Genomic DNA, 18,870 nt, shown 5'->3' with positions numbered 1-18,870 from the left:
CAGGGGGCCGGGGCTAATTTCGAACGCGTCAAAGTTTGTATACCCTTGCAACTTTTTTGGTAACTCTTTCCTTACCTATTAGCCCTCAATGTGGAAGAACGTTTTATATCAAAAGGCTTATTTTTGAGAAAGAATGGCCTACAATCACAGAAGAAATACGATTTAGGCGCCCGCCCGATCTTGATCAAATTTGGCACAGTCATTAACAGATATATTAAACTAACAAATGTTTAATTTGAATGCAATCGCGTTAAAAGTAACGAAGTTATTTACAACAGTCACGTTTTCGACCGATCGTTTCTATTCCCATATATCCCTATAGTCATCCGATCTTGATTAAAATTTGGCACAGTCGTTTATAGGCGTAATAAACTCTCTACTATTAAGTTTCACGATAAGAGCACAGAAAATAACGAAGTTATTGAGAAAAGTCATCATTAAACGGCTTCCACTGCAACTCCAAGGTTTTATTTGCTTCGATCTCATAAAGTTTTTAAACTTTATTATTGCCAGTATGAATAACCTCTTCAACAATTTAGGATCTATTCGGAATCCCCTTATCTCAAATTCATTTCTGCGTTTTCCAGCTCTCTGGAAACCTTCGGAACATTGTGTTTTGATTCTTGTACGGTATTTCCTCCAGTCATTTAATCATCTTGGATAATTTTACTAATCACTTTATCCTGACATCCGTTTGCTATCTCTGCAAGTACCCTTGTACCTGAATAATATGGCCGGAAGCACAACCGTAAGTTACTGTTGTCAATTTTATTTTATATTTTTTTAATTTTTTTGCGGTGAATTTCTCCACAAAATATGACAATTTTTGATTGTCTTGATCAATGTTTATCTGTCAACACATTTTCTCAATATCTGCATTTTAATATTATGCCGCGCTCCCGTAGTTGTGGATCGCATCGTAATCTCTTTCTTGCTCATCTGGTTTCTGTGCATTTTCATTGTTACCTGCTTAATCACACTCTTCAGAATCTGGTTACTCGCCAAATATATGTATTCAAACAACTCTATGTCTCTCTCTTTACTGCTAGATTCTGCTTCATTCTTCTTATCAGCGTTTTCTTCTCCGGACTATATAAACGATAAGCTTTTTGCTGTCAATGAATACCAATCATTAAATATTCCTCCCCTTTAGCAGCGAGTCTTTGTAAGTCTTCTTCAGAGCGATAGCATTAGCTCCAAAGATTCTCAGGTGAGAATCTTTTGGTCTTCTACAAATTAAGCTTCAAAGGGCGTCATATTTACAAAGGAATGCAAATACTTTTAAATATCACTTCAAAGACTTTCTCAGTTGTTGTTGACACATAGATGAAATTTGTCTGCAATTCTTTCACGTACAAAACGTTCAAAAGGTCAGCACTGAATTTTCCTTTGTTGATACACACAGAACCAATACCTTCTGAATAAAACGAGTTCTCTCCCGCGAGTAGTACTTTTTCTCTTTCTTTTTCTACACATATGAACAGTTGCGCCACTGTCTACACCAAAAGTTGAATCTTTAAATTTGTTTACAGTGTACACTGGACAAAATCGCAAAATTTCGTTTTCCATTTTCTTTTTTTTTTTGCAATCAGCAATAAAGTTGCCAAACTGTCCACACTTAAAACATTTTTTGTTTTTGGTTTCATCATTCTTCACGTAGTCCTTTTTCTGTTTTTTCTATTGGTTTTCGACACATACACATGATTTGCACCGTTTTCGCTTTCATCGAAATCCATTCGATGTCTGTCTCCTTCACCGAGAAGTTTGATTTTCAAATCAGAGAGAGATGGCAATACTTCTCGCGTTTCGATCGCGAAGTCGAATGAATGTCCCCATGGTTTCATGAACTCAGCTACAGTGGATGTTTTAGTTTTCCCTTCCGTGTGTCTCATTTTTTGAACCTCATATCTTCCATGTTTCTGAACTGTCACTACCTTGTACGGCCCTAAGTAATTTCCCTTGAGCTTCAAACTGTGTCCGCTTTATCGCTTTTAAATCGTTTATTCCGTATTTCCTTTCGATCTTCCGTTAGGATTATAGGACTTACGATTTTCCTCCTGTACGACTTTAATATTTTCCATCGCCCTTTCTCGGATCTCCTTTCCTTCCTCATTCATCTCGTCCACAATGCATTCTAAAATATGCTCTCGTAGCTCTGCATCTTCAGGAACTCTCCTATCCAAACCTGGCAGTATCTTAAACGACCTCACTTTTGTGCTTCTTGGCTCAGTGTTGTTTATCATTTGTTGCACTTTGCCTACATGCTTGTACCAGGTTGCTGGACTTTCCAAACTTAATTTGGTGGACATGCGTCTTGTGCATTCTTTCGACTGGCCGTTTCCACGCCTAACACCAGTTATAATTAATAGATGGTTATGTTATTGTCCTTCCAATATTGCTCAAACAAATGTGACGTAAACGCTGTTCCCCTATCGGTCACTACTCTCACTGGATTACCGAATATATTTGTTTGTTTTTCCAAATGATTTACAACTTCTTCTGCCCCGGTACTTCGGGTAGGATATAACCATACGAACTTACTAAAACCATCGACAACTTCTAATAAATTATTGTACCTCTTCTTAGTAATGTCCATCGGACCCACAAGGTCAATAATATGTGTAAATAGAGGCTGATCTCCCTTATACACTGCACGCAACCCTCAACTAATCGCGTTACTTTATCTCTCAATTTAGGAATGAAATATGATTTTTCGACTAATAACTGTGTTTTCTTTGCTGAGAAATGTCTTTGTTTATGGGCCAATAAGATAATTTCATTCTCCATCTGCTCGGGTACTACGCTTATTGCCATCTTTGAACAAGACCTGATGCGAAATATAGAAATCCTCATACTCGCCATTTTCAAGTAAACTTCGTACAGCTTTTGTCCAATCATCCACCAATTGTGCTTCTTCCAAACGATGCAGCCAACTCGACTCAAAGCATCTACATGCCTCATCCTTGATCCTGACCGATGTTCTAGACTGTAACTAAAATCCTTCAAAAAACTGGCCCATCGGGCTACTCTCAAGCGAACTTCCCGTTTTCTCGTGGTCATAGTAAAAGCATTACAGTCTGTAACTATAGAGAACTGCAATCCAAGAATGTAAACTCTCACCTTCTTCAGGGCCTCAATTATGGCTATAACTTCTAGCTTATGTGAATGATAATTCTGCTCACATGCCTTCGTTTTTCGACTCATGTACTGAATTGGATGGAACAAATTATCCTCAGTATCTTTCTGCATTAGAATTTCTCAGTAACCATATTTCGATGCTTTGCGCCTTCGGATTATATAACCTCAATACAGACTCACTTGTTAATGATGCTTTCAATCCTTGGAATGCTACCTCTTCGATCTCGCTAAACGCAAATTTACTATCCTTCCTTAACATATCGGAAAGTGGCTTCGATCTCACTGAACACAAATCAAATTTACGCCATTAAAGCATATCCTACAGTGAATTTTCGAAAATAAGATGTTAAACCGACTCGCTCAATTTTATCATCCCTTCACGTATCCCAGAAAATTGACTTGATTTTGTAGAATCTGACTTTTTTCCAGTTTAGCTGCAATCCGTTCTTCTTCGCTACTCCCAAAACTAAATTAATTATTGATATTCCCTCTTTTATGTCCTTGTTTCGAATGATGATGTACATATAAGAATTCGTACTGGCCTTTCTGGGTAACAAATGCAGTGAACTTTTGCGAATTTGATTCTACTGGTACATGGTCCAGTGTAGTAAAAACTTTTTCTCCTTGCAATTGATCAATTACACTGTCCATCAATACTATCGGTAAATTATCTCGAATTATCTGTATATTCAATTTTCTATAATTGTAGCACAACCTTTTAGCTTCGTTTGATTTTGCTACCAATACTATGGGTGATGCATACACCGATGTACTATCTCGAATAATTGCTTTCTCAAGCCATTCCTGTATCTGATTATCTAGAATCTCCTGATCACAGTAATATCATCTTTAAAAATAATTCTCATCTCGATCTTCAGGATTACGCTTTAGCCTGTTCTTAACTTAATTGAGACATCTCTAAACCGACTTCTTCTAAACTTCTTTTCTTTAAAAACTGTGCAGACATCTTCAAATTGCTTCATCTACTCCTCAACAGATTCAGTTTTTTCTTCTACTAATTTTTGCTCTTTACTAATCAGAAACTGAGTGCCATTTTTGATTACCTTCATGCCACCAGTGCCAAGAATTGCTCTTCCTAAATTGGCATCAAACCCCATGTCCTCATCGGGAACTACACGAAATTCAACTACTACCTTAATTTTGTCGATGATCACCATTATACAGAAATTACCAAATTACTAAATCTACCCAAACTATTCCCAACAACAATCAAGCACATATCTGCTCCTGTATCTACAAGCTCTTTGAATTCAATGTTCCCATAGCTAACCTGCTTTAACTCTAACCCAGACGAAGTGAACGTACTCGAACTGACTTCAACTTTCTCATTTTGAACAACATTTGCTTGCTTCTCTCGCTTAATCTGTGCTTCGATATTACACTGAGCTGCACGATGACTTGGCTGACCGCACTTGAAACACTTTTGATCGAACTTAGGACAATCTTTTCTTAAATGAGTCGCATCTCCGCAACCAAAACATTTTCTCCCTCGAGCCTGCACTGCCTGTGCTGACCTTGCCGTACTTTCAAATCTGCTTGTCGCCTTGTATGAATCACGTAATTTCTTAAAAACTTCGATTTGAAACTTTAACTCTGAAATATTTCGAGCTTGGAATAACATTATCTTGTTGGATTTTGTATCCGGAATACCTTTAACGAAGTACTGCTTTCAAAGAACTCCAGTTTTTAATATTTCTCTGACTCCTTATGAAAGATTTTGCAGCCCCACACAACAACTGTTTTTCCTTAGACAAATAACTGTAATTCATTCCACTTCTAGTTCTTCAATCCATTGAGCAATGTTAGGAATATCTGAACCTGAAAACTGTGAAACACTGTCTTCAACATCTTTCAAAGTAAACCATGATCTCTCGGGTCTAGCTACGTTTTCTGCTGCAATCTTTACTTCCGCGTTCGCTGTTACTGATCATCTGATTCCTTATTTTCCTGCTGTTAACCATAATTGATAGTTCGGATAATTTCGATCGCAAAGCAAACACGCTTAAAGCCAGAATCTCTGCAAGCTTCATCCCAATTAAAAGGACTTACTGTTTTCTAGCTTTGAAAATTGTTAACAGTTTTCATTATAACATACGCTTTTCCGTGTCTCGATCGTCCAACGTAGCTCTGCTTTGTAGTCCTCTTCGATGTTTAAGAGCCTTATCGCCAAATTACTTCGGAAATCCTCTTCCTGCCTTATTAACTATCGAAACTTATCGCCAACCTTAAAGTTGTTGCAACTGCCAATCGTTGATCACACCGCTACCAGTAACGCAGTTCAATCCTAGAATCAACGCTAGTCTCTGTCGTTCTCCGCCACCACCAACGCAGTTCACTCCTTAAACTCAACGCTAGTCTATGTTGTTCACCGCCACCCCTAACGCATTTCACTCCTAAAACTTAACGCTAGTCTCTGTTGTTCACCGACACCCCTAACGCAGTTCACTCCTAGAACTCAACGCTAGTCTCTGGAGAATTCAAAACTCCGTTTTCTCCAACCCTGGCTATACATTGTACACTTCTCCAGCAGCTAACTCAGCCTCCGTTGTAGCCGCCTTGTATCGATTTTGCAACCTTGAATCAATCTTGCAACCGGAATCGTCACAATCTCTCTAGTGCTGTACACTTCTCCAGCGCTCTCTATTGTGCACTTCGATCCGTACCTGCCTTGCCTTTTGATTGCTGGTGTATCCCAATGGTACCTTCTTCGGCCAAACTTCTCACGAATGTTCTGTCATGTGATGCGAAAACTCCAGAACCCCTTGCTGATCAGCTTTCTCACTCCTTCTGCAGTTGCATTATCTCAGCGTCACTTGCTGTCTCGCTCATCGGTCAAATTTTCAAGTTTTTTGTCGCTCGCCGATACCGCGATTTTACTGCAGCTATCTCGCTTCCACTCACTGAAACGACGGTTTTCTCGAGGCAGCGTCACTTGCTGTCTCCTTCCTTCTCAGAATTTCACAAGTTTTAATGAATTCGTGAAATTCACTAGCCAAAATTAATTGTTTCACATTTAATCTGCCATTCCGGATGAACCCCCAATTTGTGGTATTTATTAAATAATCCGGTTTCGGTTATTGCCAATGATGTTAAGTGTTACAATTAATTTTCTTATGGCATAAACAAAAATCAAACTGACTGCAGGTTTGTCCCGAAACGTGTGCTCGCTGTTGTCTCGTGTGACCGTCTTTTCATTAATTTATGCTGGCTTAGCACTACGAATTGGCTTTAAAAACGATGACCGCTTCTGGTTCTTTTATTGCGTGTCGGTGCCTCATAACCGGCTCCTACATGTCTATTTCAGTTAACTTTTCCGTTAAGTCTGAGAATTATTTTATGTACTCTTGTATATCGACACATTCAGATGCCCGTAACCGAAGTCTAAACAAGCTTAAACAAGATATTTTTGTAGCTACCTTGTTCCAAGCTTCTTTACCAGAAACACAATTCTTGATAAAGCCAAGTTTCATCTAGCGGATCAAAATTGCTCTTTTGTTCTTGAGTTTCAGTTTCTCTCTTCACGATTCTTCCACACACAATTGGCCACAATTCACTTTGCACCAATATGCTTTTTATTTGTACCGACCATATTGCATATTTTTCATTGTCCAACTTTTCGATGGCAGAATACTCTTTACAATGTTCCAATGGGCCCATAACCTATTAGAACTATAAAGAACTGATGGCGTTGACGTTAACCCTTAAGATCGGGGAGGATAATAGCACAGAAAATAACGAAGTTATTGAGAAAAGTCACTGTCGTGACTTTGGTGTTTGTGTGGGAGCTATATGATATAGTCACCCGATCTTTATCAAATTCGGCACAGTCATTAAGAGATATAAATTAAATTAAGAAATGTTTAATTTAAAAGCAATCGCTTTCGTTTTCGAACGATCGTTTGTAACGATCCTTTCTCGTCCCTTGGGATATTTATGCTATCTCCAGGTGTTAGACTCGTGATATAAATATCTTGTCTGATATCTCCCTTTTTAGAATAATGCCGGCGCGTTAATAGGCCTTAGGATATATCATATGGCTTTTCTCTCACGTTCCTGGCGTATTCTGATCTTCTAGGGACGGTGCTTCCACCTCAATGACTCTGACTGCGTTCAAAGATGGTCTTTGCGTGCTCGTAGCCCCATGGATAAATCCTGTGGCCGTTTGTCGTAGGGCAGGATTTTCTCAGCAATTGGTATTCGTCAAGATATATAGATCCTGGAATTTCGGTAGTAGGATATATGCTGGGAATCGTCCTGGAGCAGCTTGACTTTTCTTATTCTTTGCCTGGGCACGGTGTTCTAGTCCTATTAAAAGGATTTGCTGGTTGCAGGATAATTTGAGAGGTTACTCGTAAGGCCTTCTCAAATTATTTTAACTTTCTTGATACTTTCACTCGTTTTTGTTTCACTATTATGAGCCTTTAAGGTTAACGGTAAGGCCTTAAAACTCCCTTGGTTGATCACGACTTTTAGACTTGATAATATATGCAGCTCCCACGGCCTCAGGAATAGATTGGTTTACAACCGCTATACAGCTGGTACATTTCCATCGGTCCTCTGCTTTCACCCACGCATCCACTTGTTGCTATGCGTGGTGAAAGTCCCGTAAATCCTTTGCGCATATGTCCACTTTCTCTGTGGCTGTGCGCCCATCCATTCCCTTGTCCTTGTCTTCCTCGCTTGTATACACTGACATCCATCACTTTCTTATGTTGGCGTCACCTTCCCATTGGCCGCCACTCGTATCCCGCTGACTTTCGCTGCTTTCCCTTTTTCTGGCGGCGTTGCCGTCGCCCGTCGCTCCCCTCAATCCGCTTGTCATACCCAACTTTGCTCACATTATTCCCACATTATAATTGTGCATACATATATATTCGTTACATTTAAACTTAATCTATTTAATAATAATTTGCCTGATTAATCTAATATATAATGGTAATTGATTTTATGTACGTATGTATCGCAATCCAACGCGCATATTGTATCTATTCGATAGAGGGCTTCCCCATTGCTCATCCCTCTCCCTTCGGCTTGCATATTCCCCCCCACACATCCACAAGCCATTATTGATTCTCGCTTGTAATTATGCCCTCAAGCCTTGTTTCATTTGCTCTTATACAGCCGAAACTCTTGCATTATGTTACCCACGCATCTTCCCGCTTGTACGAAATCGCCAGCGGTTGCGTGGGGTTCGATCGACCATGTTTGATTCACTCTTATACATCCGAACTTATTATGCTATGTTTCCCACGCATCTTCCCGCTTGTACGAAATCGCCAGCGGTTGCGTGTGGCTCGATTGGCCCCGTTCGATCGGCCTCGTTTATTGGCTCTTATACGGCCGAACTTATCGTGTTATGTTTCCCACGCATCTTCCCGCTTGTACGAAATCGCCAGCGGTTGCGTGGGGTTCGATCGGCCAAGTTTGACCGGCCTTGTTTCATTTGTAGATCTACAGCCGCTTTTATTCTTATACAGCCAATTCTATTCTTATACAACCAATTCTGTGCTTGGTCTTATATCGTATCTTTGGTTTGTGTCTCGGCTGCGTTTGTATCTGGCCGTTTGTTGCAGCGTAGGAATGTATCGCAGCTTGTTTGTTGAGTGGGACATTATTCTTGTCTGTAATGTGCCTCACACTCCACCCCTTTTTCGGGTGGGATTTGCCCTCCCCTGTCCCTTGTGCCTTGTGTTTGTTTTCTATGTGCATTTTCTTGTCTCATTTATTTTTGTTTTTTTTTTTTCTATGCTTGTGTGTTTTCCTTGTTTTTTTTTTCTATGCAACGACTTTGTCAAGCCTTTTTTTGTGACTCAGATCGCAAATTTATTGGCTCTTTGGCATCTTTCTTGTCGGCGATTACTGAGTATCTTTTCGTTCTTGGTGGCGGATTAGGGCATCTCTTCTTTCTCTATTCCCCCTTTTGTTTTTGGCCCGTTCCGCATCGTTCTTATTTGTCTGTGCATAATCGGCCTTGGCCACACCCACGGGCATTCTCGGTACTCCACTTGTTGATTTTGGTCTTGTGGCTGTTATTGTTCGAGTTGTTGCTGTTGGTTTTCATGTTGTTGCTGTTGTTATTGGAGTTGTTGCCGTTGCAATTCTTGTTGTTGCTGTTTGGTTCCTTGTTGTTGCTGTTGTTGTTGGCGTTGTTGCCGTTGCATTTTTTGTTGTTGCTGTTGTTGGAGCAGTTGCCATTGCATTTCTTGTTGTTGCTGTTGTTTGAGCTCTTGTTGTTGCTGTTGGTTTTGTTGTTGTCGCTGCTGTTGGATTTCTTATTGTTGCTGTTGGTTTTGCCTCTCTCTTTCCATTATCGCCGCCAGCCGTTGTCTGGCTTGTGACAACTGCACCGCCTCCTGCCGCGACCTTTCTTCACGCAACGCTTGCTCTCGCAACTCTGCCACCCTTTGGCACACCCACATGTGTTGCCACCGCGGATCGCACATCGCTACATCCCTGTCACTGCCTGGAGTTTGGCTGGCCTCGCCATCAGCCGCACATGCCTCAGCCACGGCCTCCTCCTCCGATTCGTTGGCTTCTGACATATTGTCCACCATACGAAGCGGAATCGGCGGCCGTGCTGGCTCCCAAGCTTGTGGCGTTGGCTCAGGTACTTCCACTTGGTCCCACAGCGCGTACTTTGTCGGACTGCTCCGACCGCTGCTCCTCTCCAATATAAATTCTTCGGGATCCACTAATTGGAATCCACCTTGCTGGTCCCATTGCGCCTCTCCCGCCGGACTCTCCCGATCGCTGATCGCCTCGTCCATCCTCTCCTCCTGCTCCATCAGCTGGAACACCTCATCCAGCTCCCTCCACATTATTTCATCCTCACGGAGCCGGTCTCCCACCACCGGTTTAGCGACAAACTCCTCCTCCCCTTCATCCGCAGTATCGAGTCCACCATCCGACTCCTTTATTGTGGTGTAACCACTATTGGTCCAAAGAACCCCCCCAAACACTGTTTGCTAGCCGACAGCCAGAAGTCCCAACCGGATCCAAACTTCTTAATACATTAAGCCCGTATGTGTTGGCTTCGGCCTGATTTGTGGTGCTCTTGCCCATCGTAACATCGGATGTACAGGGACTGCAAGAGGGAGGCCACCTATTTAGGTCGAACCCGACCTTCTCTTTGATCAAGAAAGATTTTTTTTATTGACTAAGAGAGACTTCTTATTCTATCTCTTAATGAAATCCCTAGTCTTTTTATCTATTCCGTTGCTATCAAATTTTTATTTTCTTTTCATTTCGCTTTCTTTTTGTATTCATGGATGGTTGTTTGAGTAACTCATTTATTAGGAATGCAGATATTTGGAGAATCCGAGTTCTGACCAGTGATGAGGATCTTTAACATGAATTTGTGAATATATTTAGAAACATATACAAACTTTACAATATAATGACAGACTTATATTATAGGCAGTGTTTTTATTGGAATTCGTCAATTTGATTGTTTCGATTTTACAACCAGTAAGGCATAGTAAATATTTCAGCGTATACCATTGAATTGACTGCTTAATCATCTGGAACTGCAGATATTTGGCGAGGTCCGAATTCTGACCGATGAAACATAGCTAGTTCAGTTTAGGAGTTTGTTGAGATCAGTCTTTTCGTTTTGGATTTGATATAGATGATTGGGTCTAGAACGACAAGATTTTTCTATCCCTTCACAAAAATTTTCTGAGATTGAACTATCGATTAGTTCATTTCTCCCTCGATATTAGTACCGCACCTATAATTATGTTCATCCTCACTTTCAAAACGAGGAAGATAATAGTTATATGAATAAATATATTAAAACAAATTAAATAAAGTATCTAAAGTAATTTTTTTTGTGGAAAAATAATCAAAATGCCAGTAATTCGAAGTAATGAAGAATTGAGTGTGCTACCAGAAGCAGAATGCACAATTTGTTCGAAAGTAATTTTTGAAACAGAAGAGGATTACTAAATGTAATCATATTTTTCACCAAGAGTGTATAGAAAGTTATATGCCACCAATAAGATTTAGTCCAGTTCATAATGTCTGGACAAGCGGATGGTCACATAAATAATAGAAACAAGAAGACCCATAATACTAGAGCTCAATCACAGTCAAGTAATGTAGCATCTCCGGCTTGTCCATTAAAATCAGGAGCTAGGGGAAGAAAACCCAAATCTTCAACACGTAAACCGGAAAACTCGAATCAACACAACCAGCGTTCAGCTCGGTCGCAGCAACATTCAACTTCAGGCAGAGCAGCTGAGGTAAATGTGAATGCAATTTTTGAGAGAATGGAATATTTAATTGATCAGAGACCAGGAAATTTGAATTTAAATAATTCAGTTGGACAATCTAGTAACCACGATCAGCATCGCGCTTAGACGCCAAGATCGAATTCAAAACCTCACCATTACATTGATCCTGGAAAAGCTGCCCAACTAGTACAAAATTGGCGTATTAAATTTGAGGCGTCTCCTAAAGGTCCTACAGTTTCAGAATTTCTTTACAGAATAAAAGCGTTAACTGTAGATAACTTTCAGAGTGATTTTACACCGGTGTGCAGAAATTTGCACCTACTATTAACCGGATGAACCAAGGAATGGTATTGGCGCTATCGAAAAGACCATGACGAATTTATTTGGGAAGAATTCTGTCTGGATTTGAAACAGGAATATGACGATTTTAAGGATGATGATTTGATTCTTGAAGAAATCCGCAACCGAAAACAGAAGATTGGTGAAGCATTTGATGTTTACTACGAAGACGTAATGATTTTGGTATCGAGATTAACAATACCTATGGAGGAAAAACGACTCGTTCATCAGCTATAAAGAAACCTTATTTCTGAAGTACGAGAAGTGTTATTATACGTTCCCATAAAATCGGTATCTAAACTTCGCCAATTGGTGCGCCGCCGAGAGCAATTTCTCCGTGAAGAAACAGGAAAACGCATCACAAAATATACAAATGTTAGAAAGAATATCGCTTTACTTGAAGAGACAGATGAAGAGCCCGAGGAGGGAGATATTCAACCTGAGCTAAATGCAATTCACGTCAAGGAAAAGAAATACATTTGTTGGAATTGTGACATCGAAGGACACAGATGGGACATGTGCTTAGAAGAGCGCCGCATTTTCTGCTACGGATGTGGAAAGAAAAATGTTTACAAACCAGTGTGGCCACAGCTGATGGGAAAAGACATCCAGTTACCGGAATAGTAAGAACAGAGGTGCAATATGAAAGCAAGCAAAAACCTCTTTCTCTTTTTTATTATCCCATCATTAGCAAAACGACTTATTTTGGGAATCGATTTCTGGAAATCTTTTGAGTTATGTCCAGAATTTTCATTTCGTTGTAAGACTCCCACATTAGATAAAAATATTCACTCGGTTGATGACGAAAAGAAATGTTTACTAACACCAGAGCAGGAGAAAAGATTAAGAGATGTTATTCAATTGTTTCCGGATTTTAAACAACAAGGATTAGGTCGAACTCCACTTATTGTTCATGACATAGAGATCAAAGAAGCAACTCCAATCAAGCAACGCTTCTATCCTGTGTCGAAAAGGTGATGTATACAGAAATCGACCGAATGTTAGAAATGGGAGTGATCGAGAGAGCCAATAGTCCTTGGAGTTCTCCTATGCGTATGGTGGTAAAACCCGGAAAAGTGCGATTATGTTTGGATGCAAGAAAAATAAATGAAGTCACAAAAAAAGATGCATACCCTCTGCAAAGCATAGATGGAATTTTCGCGCGACTGCCAAAGGCGATTTTTATAACAAAAATCGATTTAAAAGATGCCTACTGGCAAATTGCACTTTCAGAAAAATCCAAACCCATAACAGCTTTCACGATACCCGGCCGCCCTCTTTACCAATTCACCGTAATGCCGTTCGGATTATGCAACGCTTCGCAAACCATGGCGCGTTTAATAGACGATCTAATCCCAGCAGATCTGAAATATTGTGTGTTCGGATACCTTGACGATCTATGCGTTGTTTCAGAAGATTTTAATACTCACTTGGAGATTCTGATTCGTATGTCTCAACAATTTAGAAAGGCAAATCTAACGCTAAATATAGAAAAGACCAAGTTTTGTGTTACAGAAGTGCCATATCTGGGCTATATTATAGGAAGAGGAGGAATATCAACAGATCCTGCCAAAATAGAAGCAATAAAAAATTGGCTGGTTCCTAAACTATAAAACAGACCAGAGGTTTCGTGGGTGTTGTTGGTTGGTATCGTAGATTCATTGATAATTTTTCTGACATTACATTTCCGATTACCCAATTGCTATCTAACAAAAAGAAATTTTTATCGACACAGGAAGCTCAAGTTGCCTTCGAAGAACTTAAGGAAAAGTTAACCTCGGCCCCGATCTTGATCAATCCAGACTTTAACAAGAAATTCTACGTGCACTGTGATGCAAGCAACTACGGCATTGGCGCAATGTTGGTACAATTGGACGAAGAAGGAGCTGAGAAACCTATAGCGTTTATGTCAAAGAAGTTAACGACAGCTCAACGAAATTATATCGTGACAGAACGCGAGTGCTTGGCTGCTTTGGAGGCAACAGAAAAATTCCGATGCTATCTTGAACTACAAGACTTCGAAGTTATAACCGATCACGCCAGTTTAGTTTGGTTAATGCGACAATCGGATTTGAAAGGAAGACTTGCGAGATGGGCCACGAAGGTGCAATGGTACAAGTTTGAAGTAAGTCACCGAAGAGGTCAAGACAATGTAGTGCCCGACGCATTGTCCAGAATGTTTTCGGAATATTTGTGTGCTTTGGAGGAACTCCGCCCCATAGTCGATTTGAACTCACCTAGTTTCGATGACGACGAATATCAACAACTAAGAGAGAAAATTGAAAAAGAACAAGACAGATATCCGGATTTGAAAATAATGGATCAGTTTGTATATATACGCACGGAACATGATGATGGAACAGAGTTCAGCCAAATCAACATTTGGAAACTATGGATTCCACAAAGTTTATCAAAGGAAGTTATCAAAAGAGCGCATGAAGATAAAATATCTGCACATGGCGAGATGGCAAAAACATTGGAGCTCATACGTCGGACATTCTATTGGCCTGGCATGGTGATACAAGTGCGCGATTATATCCGGAATTGCGAGACGTGTAAGTCAACGAAAGCACCCAACCAAATCTTAAAGCCACCGATGGGTAAAGCTGTAGTATCAGAGAGACCTTTTCAGCGATTATATATTGATCTTTTGGGACCATATCCGAGAAGCAACCGTGGGAATATCGGACTTCTGATAGTGGTTAATCATTTATCTAAGTATCATTGGCTTTAACCCCTTAAAGTATTTAAGAGCAATGTGATTCAAGAGTATCTCCAAGATAATATATTCTTTCGATATGGAGTTCCCGAGATATTGGTTAGCGACAATGGTTCACAATTCAAGGCAAGCGAATTTAATGCATGGTTAACGACATTGGGCATAAAACATGTGTATACAGCAATTTATTCCCCACAGTCGAATGCCTCTGAGAGAGTGAACAGATCTATCATTGCAGCAATCCGCGCCTATCCCAAAGTCCTAAGTTCTAAACCATAAATCATGATTGATCTGGTAGTTGCCTGTTTTTTTTATGCAAAAAGAAAGAGAGTTCATTGTAAATTAATCTGCAAATAAGAAAAACCATCTCGAAAAAAGTATTGGAAGTATTGAAAAGAAAAGGAAATTGTCAATCATTGTGTTAAACTTAAAACGCTATCGATAATCGCCTTTGACTGTGTGAGCAGAGTCGCCATTTATATTTGAAATCATAATTTAAATTGAAGATTTACAAATTTCAATTGACTTTTTTATTTTGAATATCTACAATTTTTTATATATCCACCTTACAATTAAGATTCAACAAAACAAAACATATTATTCCTAATTTGGCTTTTTGGATGCCTGAAATGATCCAATTAATTAATTTGAGTATCGTTTATTATGATAATCATCATTTTAGTTTAGTTAAATAGGATTATGTTTCCGACTTATCGAAGTATCTTAGAATTCCGTAACCCTCGTGAATAAATATCGTTTATAATGTTTGAGTAAAGAGTGTGTAATCTTCCTTGTGGCGAAATGTGAGCGGTGAGCTGAGTATAATGGTATTTTCCCGAATCTTGCGATGGGAGAATCATTGGTTGGGTGGGTTAAGACGCGAAGCTACAATAACATCTTAGTAGCTTCCCTATTCGTGCGACACTAATATCCCTTTTTCTCTATCTTTTTAGTTCATTTCTTTCAATTAAGTAATTGTGTAATATAAGTGCAACAGGGACTTTGTTTTATTTTATGTAGTACGGCTGTGTTGAGAATATGTTGGTCCAAAGAACCCCCCGAAAGACTGTTTGCTAGCCGACAGCCAGAAGTCCCAACCGGATCCAAACTTCTCAATACATTAAGCCCGTATGTGTTGGCTTCGGCCTGATTTGTGGTGCTCTTGCCCATCGTAACATCGGATGTACAGGGACTGCAAGAGAGAGGCCACCTATTTAGGTCGAACCCGACCTCCTCTTTGATCAAGGAAGATTTTTTTTATTGACTAAGAGGGGATGTACATGATCTGGAATTATTTTCGTTTGTGTACATTGCAAAATCGGTATCCTTCGAGGTATGGTCTTAATTTGCGTATTGCCCATACTATCGCCAGACATTCTTTTTCTGTTGCAGAATAGTTTTTTTCTGCTGGGTTTAATTCCTTTGACAGGTATGATGGCACTCTGTCTTCATCCTCCGTGTTTTGTACCAATATGGCTCCTAATCCCATGTTACTTGCATCCGTCTGGAGCACGAACATTTTTGTGAAGTCTGGACACGCCAATACCGGGCCACCCGTCAGCCTTTCCTTTACAGCATCGAATGCTGCCTGATGCTCCTCGTTCCAGTGCCATTTTGTTCTTTTCTTTAGCAGTTCGTTTAATGGGTGTGTTAGTGATGCAAAACCCGGTACGAACCGTCTGTACCAAGATGCCACTCCTAAGAACTGTCGTAATTCCTTTGTGCAAGTTGGGCTATTGCTGCCACCTTTTTTGGGTCCGTTGCAATACCGTTTTCTGTCACCAAGTGGCCTAGAAACTTTAGCTCTTTTCTGAAAAATTGGCACTTCTCAGCATTAACTCTTAAGTTTGCTTCTTTCAATCTACTGAACACTTCCTGTAGATGATTCATGTGTTCTTCGATTGTTTTGCTCACTATCACAATGTCATCTTGGTATGCGAATGCGTTTGGTATCATTTCTGGGCCAATGAGTTGGTCCAGTGCGCGCTGGAAAGTTGCTGATGCTGAGTGTAAACCGAATGGCATCACTTTCCATTGGAATAGCCCTTTCCCTGGGACTGTGAATGCCGTCATTGGTCTACTTTTCTCTTCTAACGGGATCTGCCAGTATCCGTCCTTCAGATCTAAGCTGCTTATGAATTTTGCTTCGCGTAGTTGATTCAAGATGTAGTCGATGCGTGGCATTGGGTATGCATCTTTTATAGATTTTGCGTTGATCTGTCTAAAATCTATACATAATCTCCATTTGCCTGTCTGTTTCTTTCTCACCATCACTATCGGTGAACTATATGGGCTTTGCGATGGTTCTATGCATCCAATTGTCAACAGTTCGTCGACCTTTGCGTTGATTTCTCCTTGAATTTTTTGGATTTTTTGGGTAATACCTTTGTTTTATTGGGATATCGTCCTTCATCGTTATGCGATGTATCCCCACCTTTGACAGTCCCTTAACTTTCCCTGATTCCTCCAACTCCTGACTTAGAAAACTTTGTATTTCTTGTTGTTCACTATTCTGAGTCACCATGATGGATATTCTTTCTACCAGCCTGCCATGCATTCGCCTTTGTGTCGGCATTCGCACTTTGTGGCCTCCACACGATATTTCTGTGTTCATAATCCTGAAGTAATTCCACCCTAAGAATCTCACGTGTCCTGTCCATTGCTCTTAAATGTCTCGCACCTTTCCGTCTGCCATGTATACCTGTTTGTGTGTGTTCTCCCATTTTCCTTTATTCCTCACTGTGTTCATCATCTGCTTGCTGATGAAACTACTCGTGGCTCCGGAATCAATTGTCGCTTCATCTGGATTCCTGCTACTTCGATAATCGCTGACAATTGATCCTCTTCCTCTACTAGTTGACCTATTAGTGGTGAGGAGCTTGTTGGCTGGGTCCCTGCTCTCCCCGGATAGGCTGGAACCGCCGTTCGTTTCCTGAACTCCAGCAACATTCTTTTGTTCTTTTTCCAATCTTTCCACACTGCCAGCAGAAATTGAGTCTCTGATTGTTGCATTCCCTGGCCCAGTGTCCGGTTCCCCCGCACCTGCGGCACGCCTGATTTGGGTTCAAGACTCTTCCGTCTTGGATGTTTTTGTTTTCTTGGTTTGGTCTCGACTGATTCTCCATGCTGTTGTCCTGGCATCTTCGGCACTGTGTGACTGGTGGCCCGTGATTATTTCCTCCTCTGTGGTTTGATTGGTTGTTATGTGTTCTTTGAGCATTGTTTTCGCGATGGAAATCGAATCGCTCCTGTTCGAGCATCTCGTGTTCTTCTGCCAACTGCATCATCTAGGTTTCTGGCCCTGTGCGGCCGAACGAATATTTTTAAATCTGGAGTGCAATTTTCCAATATGACCTCCAATTGTTCGTACTCTGGTATTTTAAGGGGTCTCATCAATGTTTGCATGTCCACCATATAGTCCTTGAAGTACTCATTTCTGTTTTGTTTGCGATTTTTCACTTGATCACCCAATTAGTTGAAGAATCCTCTCGGCAAGAAGTATTTCTTGAAGCCCTCAACAAATTCCTTCCATGTTCGCCACTGCTTATTGTTTGCGACGTACCATTTGAGTGCTCTGTCTTTCAGTAGTTCTGGCATTGCTCTCGGTATCATGTCATGCTCGATGCCATACATGTCTGCTGACCACTCGATCTGTTCTATGAACTCTAGCGGTCTGGAATTTCCATCGAATCTGAAGGTCCACTCCCTCACTTGTTTTGCCACCTTAGCGTATTCGGTGGTCTTGTTTGTTGTATGTGGTGCCGTTTTCTTGGGGTCTATCGTTTGTCTCCTTATGTGCATCTTTCTCTCCGTGCTATCTAGGGCTCCTTCACTTCCCCATCTTGGTGGTAAATATGGAGGGATTAATAGTGTGGCGATATTTATTTTCTGGAATTCCTCAGCCTCCTTGTCTATAGCACGTTGGGCGCCAGTTGTAACGATCCTTTCTCGTCCCTTGGGATATTTATGCTATCTCTTGGGCCAGGTTCGGCACAACAAAATTTATTTTGTGCCCCGGTGAAAATTAGAACTCATTTGTCTAATTATTAGTCTTGTTGGTGTATTTATTTACGATTATTTATGGGCTTGGTTGGATATGACAAGTTTCTCTGAAGGAGTCCCGAACTTGGATAGCGCTGCTTGGGGCTGGGGTTCCTGGACGCTCGATCCCAGTCCGTCTCTCGTTCCTTGTGTTTCCTCTGTTTCCTGTGTTAGACTCGTGATAAAAATATCTTGTCTGATATCTCCCATTTTAGAATAATGCCGGCGCGTTAATAGGCCTTAGGATATATCCTATGGCTTTTCTCTCACGTTCCTGGCGTATTCTGATCTTCTAGGGACGGTGCTCCCACCTCAATGACTCTGACTGCGTTCAAAGATGGTCTTTGCGTGCTCGTAGCCCCATGGATAAATCCTGTG

The 18,870-nt window shown here is 40.6% G+C and overlaps 1 protein-coding gene across 1 annotated transcript; it reads right to left on the bottom strand.

The window, feature by feature from the left end:
- Positions 1-2,000: 2,000 nt before the first annotated feature.
- Positions 2,001-10,221, bottom strand: LOC137575640 (dr1-associated corepressor homolog). Its single transcript, XM_068288274.1, has 4 exons — positions 10,171-10,221; positions 9,577-10,070; positions 9,141-9,419; positions 2,001-2,346 (listed from the first exon to the last, which is right to left on the bottom strand). The coding sequence occupies exons 1-4, from the start codon at positions 10,219-10,221 to the stop codon at positions 2,001-2,003; spliced, it is 1,170 nt and encodes a 389-aa protein (XP_068144375.1).
- Positions 10,222-18,870: the final 8,649 nt, after the last annotated feature.

Source organism: Drosophila tropicalis, unplaced genomic scaffold, assembly GCF_018151085.1.
Source record: "Drosophila tropicalis isolate 14030-0801.00 unplaced genomic scaffold, ASM1815108v1 contig_576, whole genome shotgun sequence".
NCBI classification, from domain to species: domain Eukaryota; kingdom Metazoa; phylum Arthropoda; class Insecta; order Diptera; family Drosophilidae; genus Drosophila; species Drosophila tropicalis.
Note: the sequence above shows the minus strand (reverse complement) of the source record. Positions and strands in the feature narration are given on the sequence as shown.